General features: G+C 42.9%; 1 protein-coding gene across 1 annotated transcript; it reads left to right on the top strand.

Annotated features, from left to right (window-relative positions):
• Window positions 1–1,658: 1,658 nt before the first annotated feature.
• On the top strand, window positions 1,659–22,355 carry LOC311309058 (otoferlin; the record flags this gene model as incomplete). The annotated part of the gene is made up of 40 exons (XM_084438208.1): window positions 1,659–1,780; window positions 1,940–1,994; window positions 2,095–2,226; window positions 2,331–2,393; window positions 2,481–2,565; window positions 2,664–2,823; window positions 2,911–3,097; window positions 3,198–3,384; window positions 3,543–3,766; window positions 4,178–4,286; window positions 4,385–4,565; window positions 4,660–4,780; window positions 4,874–4,974; window positions 5,085–5,175; window positions 5,253–5,369; window positions 5,461–5,613; window positions 5,726–5,909; window positions 6,000–6,124; window positions 6,245–6,379; window positions 7,467–7,628; window positions 7,753–7,872; window positions 8,027–8,188; window positions 8,451–8,613; window positions 8,896–8,966; window positions 9,070–9,099; window positions 9,189–9,320; window positions 9,471–9,546; window positions 10,362–10,489; window positions 10,622–10,759; window positions 10,945–11,082; window positions 11,202–11,329; window positions 11,457–11,627; window positions 11,817–11,977; window positions 12,066–12,208; window positions 12,526–12,614; window positions 12,704–12,802; window positions 13,125–13,366; window positions 13,530–13,708; window positions 13,915–14,015; window positions 22,175–22,355. Exons 1-40 carry the CDS (start codon window positions 1,698–1,700, stop codon window positions 22,353–22,355), a joined length of 5,307 nt encoding a protein of 1,768 aa, XP_084294334.1. The 5' UTR covers window positions 1,659–1,697.
• Between the last annotated feature and the right edge of the window lie 1,721 nt (window positions 22,356–24,076).

Genomic DNA, 24,076 nt, shown 5'->3' with positions numbered 1-24,076 from the left:
TTTTAAAATTAATTATAAACAGACTTTTTTTTTTAAGATGCATCTGTCAAGCTGTCAAGAATACATGATATTTTACTGCATTGTATTTTGATGGATATACAGTAACACCTAACTAGCACTGCTTATGTAGTTACCTACACATGGAAGTCATTTAAATGAGGCTTTATTGGTAAATAGGTTTTAGGCTCCCTAAAGTTATTCTCCAACTTTACTTGACTTTAATTGACTGTAAAGGTTACTTGAAAACGAGTTACTGTACTAGCAATGTGGGTTTTATCCAATTCCATACTTATTATTTGGGCTTAGTAAAGATATCCATTTGAGTATTTCTATTCACTTAACTATCATTAATGATGACCTTCAAAATATAATGCACATCCTCAGAAAGGTAACAGAACTCATACGGCATGGAAGGTTTACTGTCAAGTTGGTTTTGTGGTTAGGTCAATGGTTTCCTATATTTTGTTTCCAAATTCATCAGTTTTCATTTTTTACCTATGATGTTTTACTACTAGTAACTTATGATGTTTTACTACTAGTAACTACTAATACTACTATAATATTGAACACCTTTTACAGTACACAATATGTGGTTTATGCATACCTTTTAAGAATAAGAAAATACATTGTAGCTTTGTAATTTAGCCTACCTACTGTACAGTCGCTTTGTACTGTATACAGTCATCAAACATTTTCTTTAGAAATTTCTGTGAAAAATCTTTTGATAACTGAAAAACACATACAGTACTGTACTGTAGTACCTGTGGATCAAGGCTAATTATTCAAAATGTTTTTTCCACAATGCTTGTGAAATGTATCCACTGACAATTGATGTATTAAGGTCAATGGATATGAATAATTCAACTGCCTATTGGAAGCCAAACGAGGGGTGTGGCAAGCAGGAGGAAACTTGTCATAAAGAAAAGTTGCCCTTGATACTATGATACCACACAGACATTACAGAGACAGTTGATTGAATACGGCCCACAATGCCAAATTAAATATTAACCACTGAATCCCATAACAATAGGCCAATTTTATGCATACTGTTCTGTAGCAGGTAAGCCTAATAATACTCCCACAAAATGCAAATAATTATTTGGGCGGACGTGACTCTATGATGTGTATCTGTCTTTTCATTTATGATGTGTATTTACTTTTCAGAGCAAGAAAAGGACTGTTCTAAACCATGAAGAAGAGTAAGCACCGCAGTCACAAGGAGAAGGGAGGAGGAGGAGGAGGAGAAGGTAACAACACAGATATGGTAGAATAGGATGTGGAGGATGAGTTACAGTAGCTACAGTATCATGTATCAAGTCAAGATACATCCACCAGGGTTTCTACAATAATGTATCATTAGAGCCCCAGCCACAATCACCAATTTAACCACCTTTAGAATGTCTCAACTGTAGTTAAACCAATAGAACAGGTACTGTACAAGTTCTAACATACCAGCTGTGGTTCCCATCCACAAGTTCCCTCTGTCTATGTGAATGTGCTACCATGACCCTTTTATATTGGTAAAACAAAAAGAGAAAGGTGCAAAAATGCTGACAGCTTTTGAATATATTCCTAAAGGGCAGCACTTCACTTAAACTGAAGATTTTCATGATAGCTCCTTTAAATTGGTCCCACTGTGTTCTCCATCCCCAGATGAGCCAGCCATCTTGGAGACAGAGGACCTGGACAGGCAGGGTATGTTCATGGGAGGGGGTCCCAATGCTGACACCATCTCATTGGCTTCTGTCACGGCTGTCACCGACAATGTGTCCAATAAGAGGTAAGCGCTCCTCTGCTACAGTATGCTTACAGATTGCCGCACCAATTGCGTTTTTATTTTTTTGCTCCCATTTCTTCATTTTGATAGTGCAAATTGTGGGGTATTTGATTGGAAATGTTGAAATTAATTCAACCACAATCTCCCAAACAATACTATTAGGTCCAAGCCAGATATAAAGATGGAACCCAGTGCTGGGAGGCCACTGGATTACCAAGTAAGACAATATTTAACATATATTTACTGCATCATCTTTACTACATCCCAATTTTATCACAAGCGCTTTGATGTACAGTATATCAATCCTGTTTTTCCAGGTCAGTGTGACAGTGATAGAGGCCAGACAGCTGGTTGGCTTGAACATGGACCCTGTGGTGTGTGTGGAGATTGGAGATGATAAGAAATACACTTCGATGAAGGAGTCAACAAACTGCCCATACTACAATGAGGTGACGGGTTCTTGTCTATAATAATGATAATGAATAATAATCATAAGTATTTTATGCGCCAATTCTATTCAAACATTTTCTAATTCATCGTGTTATTTTTCCAGTATTTTGTATTTGACTTCCACGTCCCAGCAGACGTGATGTTTGACAAGATCCTGAAGTTGTCTGTAAGTAGAATTACCATAGCACAAAACAGCTGTGGCAATTTACCCACACATGACTGATTCAGCTGATTTACTTTGCTCAACCCTTAGGTAATCCACTCCAAAAACCTCCTGCGCAGTGGTACACTGGTGGGGAGTTTCAAAATGGATGTTGGAACGATCTATTCTGAGCCAGGTAATATACAAACAATAGTTGGACAATAGCTTTGTAAATCTGGAATTCACTATTCCCCCAAGATATGTTTAAATTATGTTTTTTCTTGTGTTTCATAGAGCATCAGTTTTTCCACAAGTGGGCCATTTTGTCCGACCCTGATGACATCACTGCTGGGTGTAAAGGCTACATCAAATGTGACATAGCTGTGGTGGGTAAAGGAGACAGTGTCAAGAGTCCACACAAGCCTAGCGACGCTGAAGACGATGACATTGAGGGGTAAAATGTCCTCAAATCTGACTTCAAATTTTGACCCATGGTAAATCTTGCATTGAACAATTCTGAAAATACCCTCCTGTGTTTCAGGAACCTGCTCCTACCAGAGGGGGTGCCCCTGGAGCGCCAGTGGGCTCGCTACTATTTGAAGATCTACAGAGCTGAGGGGCTCCCCAAGATGAACACCAGTATCATGGCCAACGTGAAGAAAGCCTTCATAGGAGAGAATAAGGACCTTGTTGATCCTTATGTCCAAGTGTTTTTTGCTGGGCAGAAGGTAAGTGCCAAAAATGACTATATAGGCTACCATAACACAAATGCAACAGCAACCTTTTGATATTCTATTGCTAAATTGGAATTCAAATTTGCGTTTTTAGGGGAAAACCTCAATCCAGAAGAGCAGCTACGAGCCTATCTGGAATGAGCAGATCGTTTTCACAGAGATGTTTCCGCCCCTGTGCAAACGCATGAAGATCCAGATCCGAGACTCAGATAAAGTGAATGATGTGGCCATAGGAACACACTTCATCGACCTGCGCACCATTGCCAATGATGGGGACAAAGGTGATCACGGTTCCCTCCTGGCACAGTACAGCCTACTATACCATATAACTAAAATCACCTTGTTTCAAGATGGTTGTGTAAAAGAAGAGAGAACCAAAGAGAACTAAACCTACTTGAATGTCTTGACCTTAACCCCTAGCATGTGTAACATCCTCCAGGCTTCCTCCCAACACTGGGCCCTGCTTGGGTGAACATGTACGGCTCCACGCGTAGCTACACCATTATGGACGAGCACCAGGACCTGAACGAGGGGCTGGGGGAGGGGGTGTCGTTCCGGGCCCGCCTGCTCCTCAGTCTGGGAGTTGAGATCCTGGACACCGCCTCCCCTGATATCGCCAGCTCCACCGAGGTGCAGGTGGAAGGAGTGCCCAACATCTCTGAGGTGGGTTCTGGATGGGCAGTCATGCAGAGAAGGCCCATTGTGACTTATCGGGTGAATTATTGATTGACTTTATTTACTGTAGCACAGTCACTACATTGTTAACTCCCTATTTCCAATTATATAGAGGTCTATTTGTGTCACACAATGTAACTCACACAGCATACTCAATAGGGTGTAAGGAGAGACCAACTATCTGGTCTTTGTTGGAGTCCTGCAGGAGATAATTAGTGTCACTCCCTGTGTACAAGCCCAACTGTTACCAGTGTCTCATTAATAGGCCTTTTCAATGTGTAGGTTTGTCGCTCTCTAAATGCTCTCTAAAGGGCCTTGATAACAGCACCGTTAAATTGTGTCCACTAATAATTAAGAATATCTCTTTTTCCCATTATTTTTTTCCCTCCATAAATCCAGACTGCCACCGGGAAGGTTGAGGAGTTTTTCCTGTTTGGGGCTTTCCTGGAGGCCACCATGATTGACAGGAAGATTGGGGATAAACCCATCAACTTTGAGCTCACAATAGGTATACGATTCATTTATTAGCAGATGAAGCCTAGGATAACATCAGCCTACATGTTGCTGTAGTCGTTATATTCTAAAAACACCTGGATTTTTTCCCAGGAAACTATGGAAGCGAGATTGATGGGGTGACCAGGCCAAAGACAAAGAGGAAGAAGAAGGGGGATGCAGATGAGGAGGACTCAGAGCTGATCAACAACTCCAGTGAGGAGGAGATGGATGATGACAGCGACATGGCCTCAGTGGCCACCACACCACCCATGAAACCCGTCATCACTGACAGGTCAGAGCACGGACTAGACAACAGCATGGTTTGAAACGGATTTAGGTCTCAAAGATTTATGTTTAATGGTCTCTTATGTGTTTTGTATCTTCAGGAACTACTTCCACCTGCCTTACTTTGAGAGAAAGCCCTGTGTCTACATCAGGAGCTGGTGGCAAGATCAGAGACGCAGGCTGTACAATGCCAACATCATGGACAACATCGCAGACAAACTGGCAAGCCAAGCAACTTCCATGCATACTATACACCTGGTAGTTGAATGCTCATGTACATCAGGTGAGTAAACATGTGTTCCAATGCTTCCACAGGAGGAGGGTCTGAACGATGTCCAGGAGATCATCAAGACAGAGAAGGCCTATCCTGAACGCAGGCTGAGAGGTGTCCTGGAGGACCTTAGCCACGGATGCAGGTCTCTTACTGACAGAATCTCTCATTGTTTTGAAAAAGTAATACCTGTAAAGTAATGCTGCGATGAAATACAGATATTATTGATCACTGACTGACTTTTTTCCTTTTCAGTCAGTTTCTTTCCCTGGCAAATAAGGACCAGAACCAAACTGGGAAAACCAAGCTTGATCGAGAGAGACTGAAGTTCTGCATGAGGGAGCTGGTATGGCCCACATGAAGTGGTCAGGCAAACATAACAGTTGGTGCAGAGTGACATTGTCTCTTTGTGCCCATTTGTAGGAGAGCATGGGTCAGCAAGCTAAAACCATCAGATCCCAGGTGAAGAAAAACACCATCAAGGATAAAATCAAACTGGTCCAGAACTTCCTCCAGAAGCTGCGGTTCTTGGCAGACGAGGTACGCGAGGAAAGCGTCCAGGATGTATTGTGCACAATGGTTATTGACATACAAAAGATGGCACATGTTAAATCTCTTTTTGGTACTGCAGCCTCAACACAGCGTTCCTGATATCTTCATCTGGATGATCAGCAACAACAAGCGCATCGCCTACGCTCGCGTTCCCTCCAAAGACCTCCTCTATTCCGCAGTGGACGAAGAGACTGGGAAGGAATGTGGAAAAGTCAAAACAATCTTCTTGAGGGTCTGGGCACACATTCAAACTCCATTGTCATTAGAATTTACCTTTTAACTTCATGATCATTTGAAGTCATCATTTTTCCAATCTCGTTTTTCATAACGTTGCTTGATTCCAGCTCCCTGGTAAGAAAGGATTTGGGGCTGCCGGCTGGACAGTGCAGGCTAAAACAGAGATTTACCTGTGGCTGGGTCTGAATAAGCAGAAGAAGGACTACCTGAGTGGCTTGCCCAATGGCTTTGAGGAGAATAAGCTGTCGAGACCTAGCTTGCCCTCACCACCCATAAGCCTCACCTACATGAGTAAGACTGCCGTCCTCCCACAACACACATCACTACATCCAAGGTAGGTCATAAAAAAAAACTTGTCTGCTTCCTTGCCCCCACCCCCAGTGAAGCAGATCTTCCAGCTGAGGGTTCATATGTACCAGGCGCGCAGCCTGTTTGCAGCCGACAGCACAGGCCTCTCCGACCCCTTCGCCCGGGTTTTCTTCTCCACACAGAGCCAGGTCACAGAGGTAAGGGGAGTGATGAGGGGAGATCAGGAGGGACAGGTGGTTTGTAACCAAAGCTCTTACAGCGAAGACTGTCACAATACAGTTGTGCAAATATCTTGTCTAACTTGTCTCTCTCCAAAGGTACTGAACGAGACTCTCTGCCCCACCTGGGACCAGCTGCTGGTGTTTGACAACGTGGAGCTGTATGGAGAAGCCGGCGAGCTGAGGGACGATCCCCCCATCATTGTCATAGAGCTCTACGATCAGGACACTGTGGTAAGCATGGCCACTCTTAGATCTCACATCACAATATTGAGAGATACAGAACACGATATAACTTCACATACAGTAGTTGGGATGTCTAGATCTTTTCCGATCTTCCTTTGCTGATCAGGTCCTCTCAATAATGTTGTACTGTATATTCCCATCCTCTTGACATGTAAGGCTAACATTCAAACACAAACGAGTCACTGCGTTTGAATGACATTTGAAGTAGTTTGGTAACACTGAATTAGTGACATTTAGAACGGCATGGAACATTTTTTATGGACTCTGTAAATTATATTTCCGTTAAGTTTATAGCTTTAATGTTTTTTGTGCGACTTGATATGAATTACATTTGAAAGAATGTTCATGTTGACTGATTATCTTATATTTGCTCCTGCACATTAACAACCCCATTGTTTTGGATGACCCCTTGGATAAGTAGAGTGTGAATTCTGGTGGCTTGAATTACTGTTCTGTAGAGGCACTGTATTGCGTGCAGAGTAGATCTTAAACCCCAAGGCATGCAAGAGGTATAAGACATGGCCACTGGACTTGTGTGTAGGGGTTAAGTCCCGAGGACGGCCCCAGACCAGCCTATCCCTCTTGCATTCCTTCAATGGATGATTTGCTAATGTGATCGACAGACAACTGAGACTCCTCATAACCACTAACTGCTTCAGAGAGAGAGCCAGCACAGATCTCTTAAAGTGAGACTGCCTGTATGGGACAAGCATGTTGGCTGACATGTCTACCGATAGGCTATGTTTTGGAAATCGCTCTCTTCTGCAGTGTACTGGTCATGTTGGCATCTTTCTTTTGTTTTTGATGTCATTGTTCTTTCTCTGCTGTACTTAGAAGCATGTTTATCTAGTCAATGACTCACCATGAGGTTCCTCCACTGAAACTGTTATAAGTATGGTGTATTTATCATAAATTCATTGTAATCTGAGCACTGATGACTGTACTTGGATCAGAGATGGTAGGCCAAAGAAACCATTCTTTCAAATATTCAAATCATAATTCATTAGTACTATGTACCCGGGTCCAGGGTTTATCCCTCTGTCTCACTCTGTGTTTTGGCACGATGTGATTGTAGGGCAAAGCTGATTTCATGGGCAGGACCTTCGCCAAGCCCATCACTAAGATGGCCGACGAGCACTATGGGCCGCCACGCTTCCCCCCCCAGCTGGAGTACTACCAGATCTACCGGGGCAACTGTACCGCCGGAGAGATGCTGGCCGCCTTCGAACTGCTGCAGGTCAGCCCGGCCTGTCACACCACAGCCGACGTGGGGGTGTCTTACCGTTGAGTGACAGTTTAATATTACACCAGGACAAATACGTTTTGATGATGCTGGTGTGGTCTGTCCCCGTTTTCACCAGATTGGCCCGAATGGTAAAGCTGACCTGCCCCCCATCGACGGACCCACAGATATTGACCGCGGCCCCATCCTACCAGTCCCGCTGGGGATCAGGCCCGTTCTCAGCAAGTACAGGATTGAGGTAAGGAGTTTTTTTTCCGGGCCTAGACTTGTAGCTTCTAATCACATTGAAGAGGCTGAATGGGCGATCAGGTCATATAGTTGATTTTGAACCTGGAATCAGGATTTCCCCATCAGTACAGTAGATACCTACCCTCTTGTGACCCCCCCTCCAGGTGTTGTTTTGGGGCCTGAGAGACCTGAAGCGGGTCAACCTGGCCCAGGTGGACAGACCTCGTGTGGACATAGAATGTGCCGGTAAAGGGGTTCAGTCTGCACTCATACAGAACTACCGGAAAAATCCCAACTTTGGTACCCTGGTCAAGTGGTTTGAAGTGGTAAGTTTCCTCCGTTCTCCAGTTCTCATCGTAGGCTGGTAGTCCGCACACATTAACAGGAAATTACATTGCTGCATAAAACCGTTTGGGAACGGTTTTCCTCATATGGAACATTTGATATGGAAAAGGAATACCCGCACTTGCAGAAAAATACTTTTAGATGATTTTAGATGCACAGCAATATACGATAAGTACTATGAACCTGCATCCAGTATTTTTTCAAGGTAGTATAACTGAGCACGCCATCTCTGCTTCCTCACAGGACTTGCCTGAGAATGAGCTGCTCCACCCTCCCCTGAACATCCGCGTGGTGGACTGCCGAGCCTTCGGCCGCTACACTCTGGTTGGTTCCAATGCTGTCACCAGCCTGCGCAAGTTCATCTTCAGGCCTTCAGACAAGAAGGCCAACAACTGGAACACAACAGGTCAGCCTCACTACAGCCGTGCTACATGTGATGTGTATGACAATGCCTCACTGCAGTCTCTGCCCTGCAGAGTAAACCTGTAGTCATGCTACGAAGTAGCCCAATTACGTAGTACTGCTGTCTCTCCACACCATGTCCTAACTGTCTGCACAGGCATGAAAAATAAATGATTTTGATAGTGCTATCAGTCATGGTGGTCCAGCGTACAGTACAAGAGACGTAAAGAGAGTGCAGTGAGCTATTTGAAGAGTGTTCTGAAACTCTGTTCTTCTTGTTTCTCAGAGGAGATCATCGTTCACTTGGAGCCAGAGCCCACCGTGAAGAAGATGGACACTGTAGTCAAGCTGGACTGCGTAAGATAATCCTGGGAACAGAATTATGATTTTTGTTTAAATTAACATCAATACTGATTGATAATGTACTTTTATTTGACCTTGTCGGGACATGTCTCCCCAGGGCTCTGATGCTGTGGTTAAGGTTGATATGGTGAGTACAGAGGTCTGAAAGGGTCTCTGTTCCCTTCATGTGTAAGAGCCATGTTGTACTCTAACAGAGAGGTCTACTAATCATTCCAGGAGGACGAGAAGGAAGTAAAGGGGAAGAAGAAGAAGAGGAAGAAGGGAGATGACTGCGAGGAGGACGAGCTTGACGAGAGCATGTTGGACTGGTGGTCCAAATACTTTGCCTCGATTGAAACATTGATGGAGGTGAGCGATGTCTTTTTTCTTTTTGTTCATGAAATTATTTCATACAGTAGCTAGAAAGTGTTATTGTTGCTCAGATCTAAATGGTATGATCCTTTTTCGTGGATCTGGTGTATGTATGAACAAGAGAATTGCCTTTTGGGGGTTCTCCAGATCTTGAAGGCCCAGGAGGCAGCCCAGGCAGAAGCAGAAGATAAGGAGGACATGGATATTGCTGCAGAGGGTTCAGGTAACACCAGATGGCGCCACGACCTGGGGTACTCTCTCTGTAGAGTAGTCTCTCGTGATCTCTTGTAGTCTTCATAGTCCAGTTAGAGCCTCAGAATATCATCCACACTACAGAATCCCATCCTTTCATGTGCCTCAATGCTGTTCTCCTCAAATCAAGCACTGTAGGCCTACATGCATGTGATCATTTGACTGACTTCCCGTCTTGTACTAATGATCTTTCCCATACTCCGTCTCTCTCATAGACCAGCAATCCATTTACATTGACATGAATCCATTCCTGTTCTACCCAAGGTGGCCTCCTGCTCCGCCTCTTGGCACCCAGATGCATACCCACCGCATGCCTGCCATGAAAGTTGTCCATGAGAAGAAAAATATTGTTGTGGGAAATAAAACCTACATAAACAGCTTCTAAATAGATGTGCATGATCCAGTCTAGATCTTTCAAAGTATACATAAAAATACCTAAAATAAACATAATCCAATATTTTTTATTAAACAATCGGTAATGCACCATTAGGCAAATATGGTGTAGTGTTATACTGTATGTTATTGTTAAAGGATAAAGACTTATTAGATGAGTTGTGACCTGTAGGCCTTCATCTAAGCTGAAGGTTGTCCAACTGTTTACCTTGATAACTTTGCAGTATCAGTATTCTAAATGCTGTATACTGTGCATGAGCCAAAAGATATTGGCTTGACAACTTTCATGTTGAATTCATGTCTCGAGTGCTCTGCACCACCCCCCACCCCACCTCTCTTCTTCTCGCCGCTTCGCATCTCCTCCCTCTATCCGCCGCCCTAACCTGTACTCAGAGATCAAACCTGATGACTCTCCAGTAAAAGGCACCAAGAAAGGCAAGCGGAGAGAATCCAAGGACAAGAAGAAGACAATGCCTGGGGAGCCACCAGAAAAGAAGAGGCCGAAAATTGACGAGCTGAAGGTATTTAGCCAATGAAAAGAGTTGTCTCTAGGTGGGTATGGGGCTAGATATACAAAGTAGTTCTGTGTGCTCTTTTGTTGGACATTCACGTTGTGGAGTAATGTTGTGGAATTCTTTGTGTTTTCTCAAAAGGTGTACCCCAAGGAGCTGGAGACTGAGTTTGACAACTTTGAAGACTGGCTCTACTCCTTCAACCTGTTCAGGGGGAAGGCTGGAGATGACGATGACCAGGATGTGGCAGATGAGGACAGGATTATTGGAAAATTCAAAGTAAGAGAAGACAGAGGATGCTGAATTGAGCACTTGTAGATTCAGATTTTCAGTAAGATAAACTGTTGTTGTTATCATAATTTAGTGATTAATTGTTATTTAACTGTTCTTGTTCTTGTTCTTGATGTTTGTTGTTGTTGTTGTAAACATCTTTTTGTTTTTGTGTGTGTGCCTGTGTTTTTAAGGGCTCATTGTGTATGTACAAAGTTCCAGTCTCAGATGAGATGTCCAGGGAGATGGGTTTCGACTCCACCATGGGCATGTTCCAGAACATTCCTCACAACGACCCTATCAATGTCATTATCCGTGTCTATGTCATCAAGGTACAGTACGTCCACCATATGGCCACAGGAAGATCTGATAAGTCTTACATGCTAGAAATATCCAAGTATTTATCTAATTATTTACACTGAACTGGGCATGAATATATAATTTTGGACAGGCCACTGACCTGCACCCAGCAGACATCAATGGGAAAGCAGACCCCTACATCTCCATCAAACTGGGGAAGACAGAGATCAAAGACAAAGAGAACTACATCTCAAAACAACTGAACCCCGTTTTTGGCAAGTGAGTACTGGGGACTATATTGAGGCACAGAACTGCTTCAAAAGAGAGGAGAGAAAACTACAAGGAACAGTATCCATATATGGAGTGCAAAGACTTAAAGTGTTGTTTTTTTTTTAACCTAAATCAGATCTTTTGACATTGAGGCTACATTCCCCATGGATTCCACACTAACGGTGTCAATCTATGACTGGGACTTGGTTGGCACTGATGACCTGATTGGAGAGACCAAGTTGGACCTTGAGAATCGTTACTACAGCAAGCATAGAGCGACATGTGGCGTCGCATCCACCTATGCCATGTAAGCATGATCTCTTTGTAGCCTCACAACATTTACATGACAAAATCAATTCATACAATTAAATCTGTCATCTAATAAAGGTACTGTATGTCATTCTAGATTTAGTCATGGTCATGGTTTTACACAATGATCCCCAATGTGTTAAAAACTATTCGGGGAATAGGAAAAACTATTTGTTTGTCTCTGTAGCCATGGCTACAATGTGTGGAGAGACCCCTTGAAGCCCACTCAGATCCTGGCGAAGCTCTGTAAGGACGGCAAGGTGGACGGGCCTCACTATGGTCCAGGAGGGAGGGTGAAGGTGGCTAACCGCGTCTTCCTGGGACCAACTGAGATTGAAGATGAAAATGGTACAGCATAACCCAACTGTATCTGTTCCTGGGTCATGTTTGGTTAGGACGCTGTTGAAAGCTGACATGTATGAGGATGTTTTCGCAGGGCTGAAGAGGCAGACAGAAGAGCACCTGGCCTTAGGGGTTCTTAACCGTTGGGAGGACATTCCCAAGGTGGGCTGCAAACTCATCCCAGAGCATGTGGAGACAAGGTCGCTCCTCAACCCTTCCAAGCCAGGGCTCGAACAGGTACTGTATAGTCTGCCTCATTGTCTGCTCATGTCTGTTATTTAAGTGTTTTTAGTAACCTGCCAGGGACTACAGTTGAAGGAAACCAGAACTTTTATTGAAATGATTAGTGTGCAGTGCACTATGCCTAAAAAATAAAGTCAATACAGTATAGTAAAACTTTTTTAACTATCATTATAACTGCCCTCACTGCAGTACATTTCAAACAGTCAAGATGGTAATGATCTACAGTCTACTATAGCTGTTCCTGTGTGGTTTAAACGTGTGTGATAGTTTGTGTATCTCACCCCGTTTCCTTCTCATGCCTCAATGTTTAGGGAAGGATTGAGATGTGGGTGGACATGTTCCCAAAGGATATGGCTGCACCTGGACCTGCCATTGATATTTCACCTAGGAAACCAAAGAAGTATGTTATGTACATTTTAGGTTATTTGATGTATTACATTATAACATATCATTAACAAATATCGTGGTGTACATCTTTGTGGTTGCCAGGTTTGAACTGAGGGTGATTATCTGGAACACAGATGAGGTTATTTTGGAGGATGATGATATCTTCACAGGCGAAAAGTCCAGTGACATCTTTGTGCGAGGGTAAGTAAAGCTATAATCTAGTACAATGCATCTTCTCTCGAAGGAGAATGTATTTGTATGTTGTCCCTGAAATAAACTTCTAAATAAATAAAAAATAGTATTGTTTACTTCCAGAGTCATACACTTTACAAAGACAACAAATTAGTCAGATCAGTCGCTCTTCTAGCTTGTGTGCAACTCAGCAAGTGTCCATCCATTTTGTCTCACGTTTTTTCTGTTCGTCTCCCGCGCCCCCCTTAAATCCCTTGGCGCCCCCCAAAGGGGGCACACCCCACAGTTTGAGAACCGCCACACTACAACCCTCTCTTCTTTCACTCCTCAGCTGGCTGAAGGGCCAGCAAGAGGACAAGCAGGACACAGACGTGCACTACCACTCTCTGACAGGGGAAGGCAACTTCAACTGGCGCTTCCTCTACCCCTTTGACTACCTGTTGGCAGAGGAGAAGATCGTAATGTCTAAGAAGGAGTCCATGTTTGCCTGGGATGAGACCGAGTACAAGATCCCGGCTCGTCTCAACCTACAAGTGTGGGATGCTGACCATTTCTCGGCTGATGACTTCCTGGGTGCAGTGTTCACCTCATAACAAACCTTTACCCAGTGACTCACTGGATGTACAGTAGATGGTGTCCCACCTCAGAATATGAGGACATTCATACCCACAGTTGGGACTTTGAAACTGCTATCATATGATTTGTATTTGTTTAACAAATGGGTATTTTCTTACAGGTGCGATGGATCTGGATCTAAACCGTTTCCCTCGTGGCGCGAAGACAGCAAAGCAGTGCACCCTCGAAATGGTCACCAAAGAGCAGAACATGCCCATGGTGTCTATCTTCAAGCAGAAGAGAATCAAAGGCTGGTGGCCGTTTGTGGCCAGGGATGAGAATGATGAGTTTGAACTCACAGTAAGTACTGTGTTACACATGTTTAACTGTATACAGGACAGGTACTGTATACTTGAATACTCTTATTTGGAACACACCTGTAGAGCAACAACCTGTGTTGAGTACTACTATGTTGAACTGTTGTCTTTAGTAGGCAAGGTCCTGCTGATAGATTGTAAAATCAAAGTGCTGTATAAAGCCTTACAGGTATGTCTTTGTCTTGGTAGGGTAAAGTGGAAGCTGAGCTGCACCTCTTGACAGGTGAAGAAGCAGAGAAGAGCCCTGTCGGTGAAGGACGCAATGAGCCAGAGCCTCTAGAGAAACCAAAGTAAGCATACCGTAAAACTTATTCCTTCACATCCTTTTCTACCCTGTGACATGGACTGCTCACTTCACCTTCACCGTCAACAATTAGGTTTCATGTTGTTATTTCGCTATTCGCCGTCGTTCATTTTCATCCATCACGAGAGGAACGCGCTATTTTTCAGTTGTTCGGCGTCAGTTCGATATTCAGAAGGACACATTGTAAGCTATTCCCTTAACTTAGGGTTTAATTCAAAACCATCTAAATATGCTGTTCAGGCATATTAACGTATACAGAAATTTGACTGAATTGAAGACATCATAAAAATGTATATCATGACTACGAGTTGGATTTTACGAGGGATCATCTTACTGGACATGGTAAGTTGCAGTTATACATTAATTTTATTGTTTTTATTTTTCTTGTCTGCGTCACTATAAAGCTTTATAGATAATAGATGTTAGCAGAAGATAACAGTTAACACTGCTGTACTGTCAGCGGAGCAGCATCCACTAGGTTTACCTCAATTGATGAATTGTTTGTGGGATTGCTGGGGGCCAGAAGTTTAGAAAAATAGACCTCTGCCAACTTTACTTGTAAATGCATGTGGATACATTGTCAAGAGAAATGATGACTGTCAAATATTCAAGTATTGTTTGCTTCGTTTTGGAATCACTGGAGTTTTCCAGCAAGCTATGGACCAGATCTAAAGTGGATTGCCTGGAGTCCAGTGCCACTTGGACGATATTCCAGTTAGAAGATCCAATTACGAAGATCCTATTAAGACTGGAGAATTATGGACCCAGTTCTTTCTGTCATTCTTGGTCATGTGATCGATGCCAAGCCTTCACAAGGCTCCGTCCAAGATCAAGGAGATTGTGGATGCCTCGGCACCTCAGAACATCATGCCAGTTGTGTTCTTTCCTGAGGTTAATTAACTACTATGGAAAATTCGTACAAAACTTAGCATCAGTGCTAAGTCTTTAATATCAGTTGCTGTGTCAAGACAAGAATTGGGAAGTGACTAACAAGTTCCAGGAAGCATTTGAGAATTTCTGCAAAGGACACACTCGTGAAGTCCCTTTGACCCTACCCTGCCAATACAGTTACAGTAGCATGCAATGCTTCATCATATGGTGTGGGATCTGTCAGATCTCATGTCACACCAAACGGAGAAGATAAGCCGATAGCATTCACATCAAGGGCATTGAACAAAGCAGAAACTATGCCAAGATAGAACAAGAAGCTTTAAGCATACAGTAGTCTTCTGTGTTTGCAAGTTTCAGACACGGGACAGTCTTTGCAGGATGCCACTGCTTGTCACCAAGCCGGAGACGTCCAAGCAGGTGGAGAACGCACCTGTCACTTCTGCACAGGTATAATGAGGAACAAGAAACAACCCAGCGTTGTCTGCGGCTTTGGACATCGTTGCCAGAGGACAGCCTGACAGGGAAAACCCCTGGAAGAAACCGTATCTTTCAAATAGGAACAAAACTGTCAGTGCAGTCTGGTTGTTTGCTGCGGAAGAGAATGGTGGGATAGCTACGAAACCAGAGTTGCAGTAACTACACTCAGGACACTGAGGAGTGGTTTCACATGAAGGAAATGGTGGAAAGCTATTTCTGGTGGCCTGGAACAGATTGAGGACAAAGCCAAAACCAGTTCCCCATGTCAACGAGTTAGATATGCCGCAGCTGGCACCTCTGCACCCCTGGAAAGGTTTCTGGAGAAAGTGTGACATTGCATTCATATAGCAGGCCCTTTTGAGGAGAGACTGAAATGCACATAGTAAGTAGACAGAATTTGCTATAATGAGATCCACCACTACTGAGAAGACCATTGAGAAGCTAGGAGGGATTTTCAGCCATTTCACTTCTTCCATGCAACTTGTGTCAGATAATGTCCCACAGTTTGTGTCACAGGAAATGGCTACGTTCCTGCAGGTGGCCGGCATAACAGCAAACCGGGACTGCACCTTACCAACTCTTGACCAACGGTTTAGCAAAAAGGCTCTGAAAGCATCTCAGGGCCATGGAAAACTTCATCAATGGGTGAACAGCTTCTTGTTAACTTACAGGAGCCTGCCACATACTGTACCACAAAAATGTCTTATGCCACCCTGCTGCTCAAAAGAGAGCTTCACACCAACTTCGACCTGCTTAAGCCGCCAAAGGTGAAAGACATGGTGGACAAGCAGACACAGTGATGTGAACAGGGCTCCAAAGAGTCCTCTGTTAGATGATACGGTAGATAGACAGATCGATAGATATTGTAGATACAATGGCACTTTATTTATTTCTGTCCAAGGGAACATATGTTGGCACAGAACTATAGTGAATTTGTGCTACCTTCATTGCAGACTGATCGGATATCATACACTGATACACTAAATTCAGATTAGCACAGTATTGTGGTTGTTTACATTAATATGCATTTGTATTTCTTTGTTCAACAGACTGCAGTAGCTATATGTAAACCTTGGTAATTGTGAATAAACTGACAAGAGCAACCACAACATCCTGTGTGAATGTCTTGACTACTGCATTTCTATGTATAACTGTACACTTTTACACCGCATGCAGGGATTTGTAAACCTAAAAAAGTACAGCTGTGAATAACTAGTCTTACAATGCCAGACTTTGGAGAACTCTGCCTTCAAAAGTCTGGAGACATCTCCATTGAAAATCATTGCTAGAACCTCGCCGAAAACCGATGCTACCAGTCAGAGACACTGCCTACTGTACATCTCCAATAGGGTGAAGGACCCGCCAGATATTATATCCTCTGGAGTGGAGAAACAAGACAAAACAAAACATTCACTGCCCCATCAAGACTCAAGATATGTTTATTGCCCTGTACTGTATATGGTTCACACATACTAGGAATTTGACTAGGGTTAAGGCATGCTGTAGGACAGGGTGCAGGACGGGACAGTGCAAAAAAAAGCAGTGCAATGTACAAATTACGACATACTGTTAAAAATTTAGGAAGGGTGAACCTAAAGACATTGGATTGGTTCTGCAATGCAGGTTTTTTTCAATCTTTCAAATTGTTCCACCCATTTTTAACAATGAAACCTGGACGAATGTCTTCGGTCTCTAGTTGAGCGCAACGTTTAGAGGTGGAATCATGAGTCTTGTGAATAACTAATATGTTACATTGCATACAGCCAGTGCCTAAAGCACAGTTTCTGTGTCAAGTAAGATCCCTTTCATCTGTGCCATCTAACCAAATCTGCTCTTCACCAGCCGTCCAGACACCACCTTCCTGTGGTTCCTCATGCCCTTTAAGGCCATCAAGGTCCTGATCTGCAACAACTACAAGTGGCTGGTCATCAAGCTTGTTGTGGCCTTGCTGTTTCTCGCCTTGCTGGCTATGTTCCTTTACAGCATGCCTGGATACATGGCCAAAAAGCTAATGGGGGTTTGAGAAAGGGAGCAACTTCTCTCCCATTGCCTTAGAGAATCTGTGAACCACTGACAAGAGAACCGGACACCATTCAAACATACAAATAGCAACACTGTTTCAAACTAAATTCTTAACCCTTGATTTGGCAAACAGCAGCCTTATTTGGGTTATAATGGGGGCAAGGTTGTTGTACTGAACTCATGAGGCATCTGGAAGTTGAATCATAATAAACCGAATTTCTATCATATGATTATAAATACCATTCAATGTCATATTCTACAATAACTTCTGTATTCTGGGGATTTGTTGGTCCACAAAGTCAAAATAGTTTTGGTTTGCATTTGGAATTCTGATTTATGTCTAGCTTGAACTGTTTGATAAGTCTGCACGGTATTGTGGTTGTTCACATGAATATGTATTTGTATTTCCTTGTTCAACAGTTTGCAGTAGCTATATGTAAGCCCTGGTAATTGTGAATAAACTGACAAGAGCAACCACAACATCTTGTGTGTGAATGTCTTAACTATTGCAACCACATGATCCTGTTTTTTTGTGTCAGTGTGTTTTCCAGAATGTGTGTGAATGTCTTGCTACTGTATTTCTTATGTATAACTGTATTTTTACTTACTTGAATGGATTTGTACACCTAAAAACTACAGCCGTGAATAATATGTAACATAATATAGGCCAATACCCAGCACAGTTTCTGTGTCAAGACCCTTTTCATCTGTACCATCTAACCAAATCTGCTCTTCACCAGCCGCCCAGACACCACCTTCCTGTGGTTCCTAATGCCTTTAAAGGCCATCAAGGTCCTGATCTGCAACAACTACAAGTGGCTGGTCATCAAGCTCGTCGTGGCTTTGCTGCTTCTCGCCTTATTGGGTTTATTCCTTTACAGCATGCCTGGATACCTAGTCAAGAAGCTACTGGGGGCCTAAGAAAGGGAATTTGTGACTTAGAGGATTTAGTTATACAGTATGCATCTCCCATTGCCTTGGAGAATCTGAACCATTGACAAGAGGACCTGACACACCATTCCTACATAGCAACGCTTCTAAACCGAATCCTTGATTTGACAAACAACAAACTGCAGCCCTATTCTGGGTTATGATGCGGTCAAGGCTGTTGTACTGAACTCTAAAATACTAATTTGCAGAAAATACTGCATGTTACCTAAGCATCATTTCTATCATGATTATAAATACCAATGTCATATTCTACAATAACTAAGGTGATTTAGTGGTCTACAAAGTCAAAAAGTAGTTTTGGTTTGCATTTGGAATTCTGATTTTCTTTTACCTTGCACTGTTTGATAAGTTAGCACAGTATTGTGGTTGTTTACATTAATATATGAATTTTGTTTGCAGTTCTTATGTAAGCCCTGGTAATTTTGAATAAACTGACAAGAGCTGTTCCGTGTCCCTGTGTTTTCCAGAATGTATGCAAATGTATTGACTAGGCTACTGCGTTTCATACGTAGGCCTATAGCCTATAAACTGTATTAGGCTACACCACATGCATGGATTTGTAAACCAGAAGTAGCCTACAGGTGTGAATAACCAGGGGTGGAAATAGGTCACAACGCGTAGGAACGCCATCCAGGTAGTGACTTCTGAGCCTGGACGGTGTTCCGGAACAGAATTCTGAGTTTTGTTTCGTGGTATTGTAACGACCCGGTAAAGACGGGATTTGTGGATTTGCGGGTCAGCCTGTCAATCGCTCTGCGCTGTGCCAACCATACAGTAGGGATGCACCGGAATGTTGGTACTCGTGCGTGCTTGTGGTTGGTGGAGTAGCGGGGGGTCTGCTTGTTACTGTTCTGTGTGTTTTTCCCTCTCTTTTATGCGTGAGCCTGCACGAGAGACAGTTACAGTAGCCTACAAATGTTGGTTTGGCGCACTTTTGGATGTGCGAGGACTTGACTTTGGCCTCCAACTCCTAAATGAGAACGTTACACTGATTGTTTCAGAAGTAGGCTAGCCTAGACAACTTTGACGAAGGACAACAAGGAGCTAGCCTAGCATAGGGTCAGTGAGTTCAGTTAGCCTGCTTCGTGTCATGGACTACCATGGTGAGACGGGGAGGAAGAAGGAGTGTGTGGGTGGCCGGAGGATATCACCAATGAGTTGACGAGAGTTTCACGAGAGGCGTTATCTGAGGGAGTCTGTTGTGCTGTGAGAATGGCTGTGATGCAGACTTGATTCAGTATGCTTGACTCCCTCATCTGCGTTTTGCGCCGGTTCTCCGTTCTAGTTATCGGGCTTTATTGGTGGCTCTTCAGAGGCGGTTTGGTAGGCTACACCCTGAGCTTCTGTGTAATGAACGGTGTAATCGGTGCAGAACCGTGCGTTTGCATCATACATTTTAAACATGTGTTTTTCCCTATGCCATATGTTCATAATAATAATAATGATAATAATAATACGTGTTATTTGCAATGCACTTTACATTTTAAACAAATCTCAAAGTGCTACAGAGAAAAAACGAGATTGGGAATAATGGCATGGTTAATGTCTATTTAGCTAACATTTGCTGGCTAATATGGTCACTTTTTCGTAGGCCTAGCCTACATCTTCTCCTTTTCATAAGCGATCTTCTTGAGCGAAACATGACACCTGATCTGCAGTCTCATCCAGTGTTGCCAAGTCCTCTGTGAGGGAAGTAGCTGCCATAGTTGGCTCTCCCAAAAGTAGCTAGCTAGATGGCGTAATCAACTAATTTGCATAATATGCAATTCTGAAAGAGGCAAAATAAATATAAAAGGCTGACCAGCAGGGATGCCAAGTCTCACGCATTTCAGCCTATTCTCACGCTCACACGCTACACTTCACAATTATCACACGGATAAACTGACTTAATGTGTATTTATACGGAGATAAGATTCGATTGATCAAGGGCGAATGTGAAATAGCAGCCACGAACTCAGCGGGTTATCCGAGATGCGGTAGCAGCGGCCAAAGCTCCTGCTGGCGGGGAGTGAAGCTCTTCAACTCGCCGGTCACTGGCTCCCTGGAGGAATTTAGCCTGGCTGCAATAACGTTATCGCGAACGGAATGAATACCATCTACTAGCAAACAAAACATGTTCAGTTATATTTAACCTGTTAAAACTAAGATGCCTGGATGAAAAAATAATTTCTCCAATGGATATATTTGACAAAAACAGTTTAATATGCAAGCCGGTTTTCATTGCTAAATCAAAGCGGGGAGAGCCGAGAACATACGTCTACATTTCACATAAAGGTGAACTTTTTCGTGGACGCGCGTCGGACAGAAAAGCTCAACTGCGCAAGTACAAAAGTCACCGGAAATAGCCAAATGACTACAAATCTAGCCAAGATGGCGCGGTTCAATAGGCCTTCACTTTAGATTTCGAATCCTGGGGGCTTGTCCCACCCATATGGCCCTCTCATCTAACCTGGGCTATAGCGTCTCGCATTTGCTGCTACGATATGTCACTCTTTCAATTTTGACCCGTCGATACGCCCTCAACACCAGCCCGGGCGGTGAAGTGGTAGGCTACAGACTATTATGTTGACTATTATGTAAGTGGATTGAACAAATCAACGATTGGATGTGCCAGAACTAACAGAAAAATTAAACTGAAGTAATTGTCTTTGGAGCCAAAGTAGAACGATTCGAAGTCAGCGCTCAGCTCCAATCAGTAATTCTAAAAGCCACAAACAAAGCCAGACATCTTGGTGTAATCATGGACTCTTGACCTGAATTTCAACAGTCACATCAAGACAATTAGGCCTACAAAGTCAGCCTACTATCACCTGAAGAATAGCCTACATCAAGGATTAAAGGATTTATGTCTCAGCAGGATCTAGAAAAACGTGTCCATGCGTTTATCTTCAGTAGACTCGACTACTGTAACGGTTTGTCTACTCTCTCTAAAAAATCGATCAGACAGCTGCAGCTAATTCAGAACGCTGCTGCTTGAGTCCTCACTAAGACTAAGAAAGTGGATCACATCACTCCAGTTCTGAGGTCCTTACACTGGCTTCCTGTCTGTCAAATAATTGACTTTAAAATAGGTCTACTGCTGTTGGTTTATAAAGCACTGAATGGTTTAGGGCCAATATATATTTCTGATCTGCTGCTACGTTATGAACCATCCAGCCTTTCAGGTCGTCTGGCACAGGCCTGTTTTCTGTCCCCAGAGTTAAAACAAAACATGGAGAAGCCGCGTTCAGTTTTTATGCTCCACATATCTGGAACAAACTTCCAGAAAACTGCAGGTCTGCTGCAACTCTCAGTTCTTTTAAATCAAGACTGAAGACAAACAATTATTCATTCGTACACTGCACTGTAACTTTTATTCCTGTATTTTATTTTTCCTGCATTTTGTTTTAAATGTGATTTTTTGCATTTCGTTTTATATGACTTATGTCTTTCTTGCACTTTCTATTGATGCCTTTAATGTCTCATGTAAAGCACTTTGAATTGCCTTGTTGCTGAAATGTGCTATACAAATAAACTTGCCTTGCCTTGCCTTGGTTAGTAGGCGGAGCGCAGCGATTCAAAGTAAATAAAATATAGCATTTAGTAAACAAAATCGGGGGGGAGGGGAGCATATGCGCCCTAGCAGGATCGGGATCTCAGACCCGTAGTCTCCCAAGTAATTATTTCCATTTCCACTACTGAATAACAAATTATGTAGGCCTAGTATAGGCCAATGCCTACAGCTCAGTTTCTGTGTCAAGTAAGACCCCTTTCATCTGTGCCATCTAACAAAATCTGCTCTTTTTTCTTTCTTTTTTTTACCAGCCGTCCAGACACCACCTTCCTGTGGTTCCTCATGCCTTTAAAGGCCATCCGCCACCTAGTCTGCAACCAGTACAAGTGGCTGGTCATCAAGATTGTTGTGGCCCTGTTGCTGTTCGCTTTGCTGGGCTTGTTCCTCTACAGCATGCCTGGCTACATGGTCAAGAAGCTACTGGGGGCCTGAGAAATTTTTCAACTGACTTGATTTCATTTATCTGCAGTACCCACTGTCTCGGAGCATCTGTGAACTTTTGATAAGTGTACCTGACACACCATTCAAACATACAAATAGCAACACTGTTTCAATCTCAACCCTTAATTTGACAAACACCAAACTGCAGCTGTATTTGGGTTATAATGGGGGCAATTACTGAACTGAACTCACGAGGCATCTGGAAGTTGAATCATCATTAATTTGAAAAACGTAATACACATTTTACCCTCATAAGGGTTGGGGTCATTTCTATCATGATTATAAATACCATTATAATATATTCAACTACTGTATTATTGGGGATTTGGTGGACCACAAAGTCGAAATAGTTTGGTTTGCATTTGGAGTTCAGATTTTGTTCTTGTTTGACCTTTTTTGTCATGATACAGTATGCATTGATTGATAAGTTGGCACATATGTATTGTGGTTGTTTACATTAATGTGTATTTTGTATTTATTTGTTCAACTGATTGCAGTACAGTAGCTGTATGTAAACCCTGGTAGTTCTGAATAAACTGACGAGCAACCACTAGATCCTGTTCCCAGTGTAATGTGTGTGAATGTCTTAACTAGCCACTGTGTACTTTTACACACATGAATGGTGTAAACCTAAGTAGCCTAGGTGTAACAGACCGTGGTTTCCTGCATAGAGAATTATGAGGCAGCCACTAAGACTTGCCAACCTTTGCGTAGTATGTAGGCTACTATTTTTTGTTTTCCAGTAATTCATGTTGAAATTATTGAACTATATAAAATGTAATTGGGAGCATTTGTGCGAGTGCACATAATTGTTCTGATGTGACCTTTTTCCAATAAGATTATTTGCTAGTTACTCACGTGCGGTGTTGTTCTTGGTGGCGAAAACAAAAGTTTTCCTCCCATGACTTCAATGCCTAAACAGCCATATCTTGAAACATGGTCTGTCTGGACTGACTGGGACAAAGCTCTTGACTTCACGAACGCATCTAGCACATTGAAGTTGAAGCTCAAATTATCAGGCTCAGGTTATCGAACAAGCAATGCTATCTTTCTATGGGAGTGTGAAGCCTCTTCTCCATTCATTGACATAAAGCCGCTAGTCTACTGTGTAGCCTACATGAATGGTCTGAATAAATGTGAATAACATATTTGCATCCAGATTACATCGTAGTCAGTGTACTCCAGTCTAGCATTAAAAAGCATAATATTGAAAAGTTTGGAGGATGCGGGCATCGATCCCGCTACCTCTCGCATGCTAAGCGAGCGCTCTACCATTTGAGCTAATCCCCCGGATGCATTCCACGTATGTGTTGTGCAACTTAAGTTGATCTATTGCGGCTCAGGGAGGTATGTATTTGAATTGATACATGTTTGTAGATTACAGCGTGTTTGTTTAGACGTTTAGACTGAAACATAATATCAAAACTGTTTTCATCTCGTCAACTACTTCGAGGAAATCTTTCCTGTGCAGGCACCTTTGAGAGTATAGCTACATGGCACAACAATGGCGCACCCTCGTGGTTAAAAAGAGCTCTCTCCACCGCTTCTCTTCGGTGTAGGCCCATGTGAAAAGAAAAAAGAAGCAAACTGTTAATTTCACAACTGTTTATTTACTGAGTAAAACTCAAAACATCAGTGTCAACACTGGTACACAGTCAACTGAAACACAATACCAAAACTGCTTTCATCTCTTCATCATCGTCATCTAATTC

This window comes from Borostomias antarcticus, assembly GCF_949987555.1.
Source record: "Borostomias antarcticus genome assembly, chromosome: 5".
Lineage (NCBI taxonomy): Eukaryota > Metazoa > Chordata > Actinopteri > Stomiiformes > Stomiidae > Borostomias > Borostomias antarcticus.
This window is presented reverse-complemented; position numbering and strand designations above follow the sequence as displayed.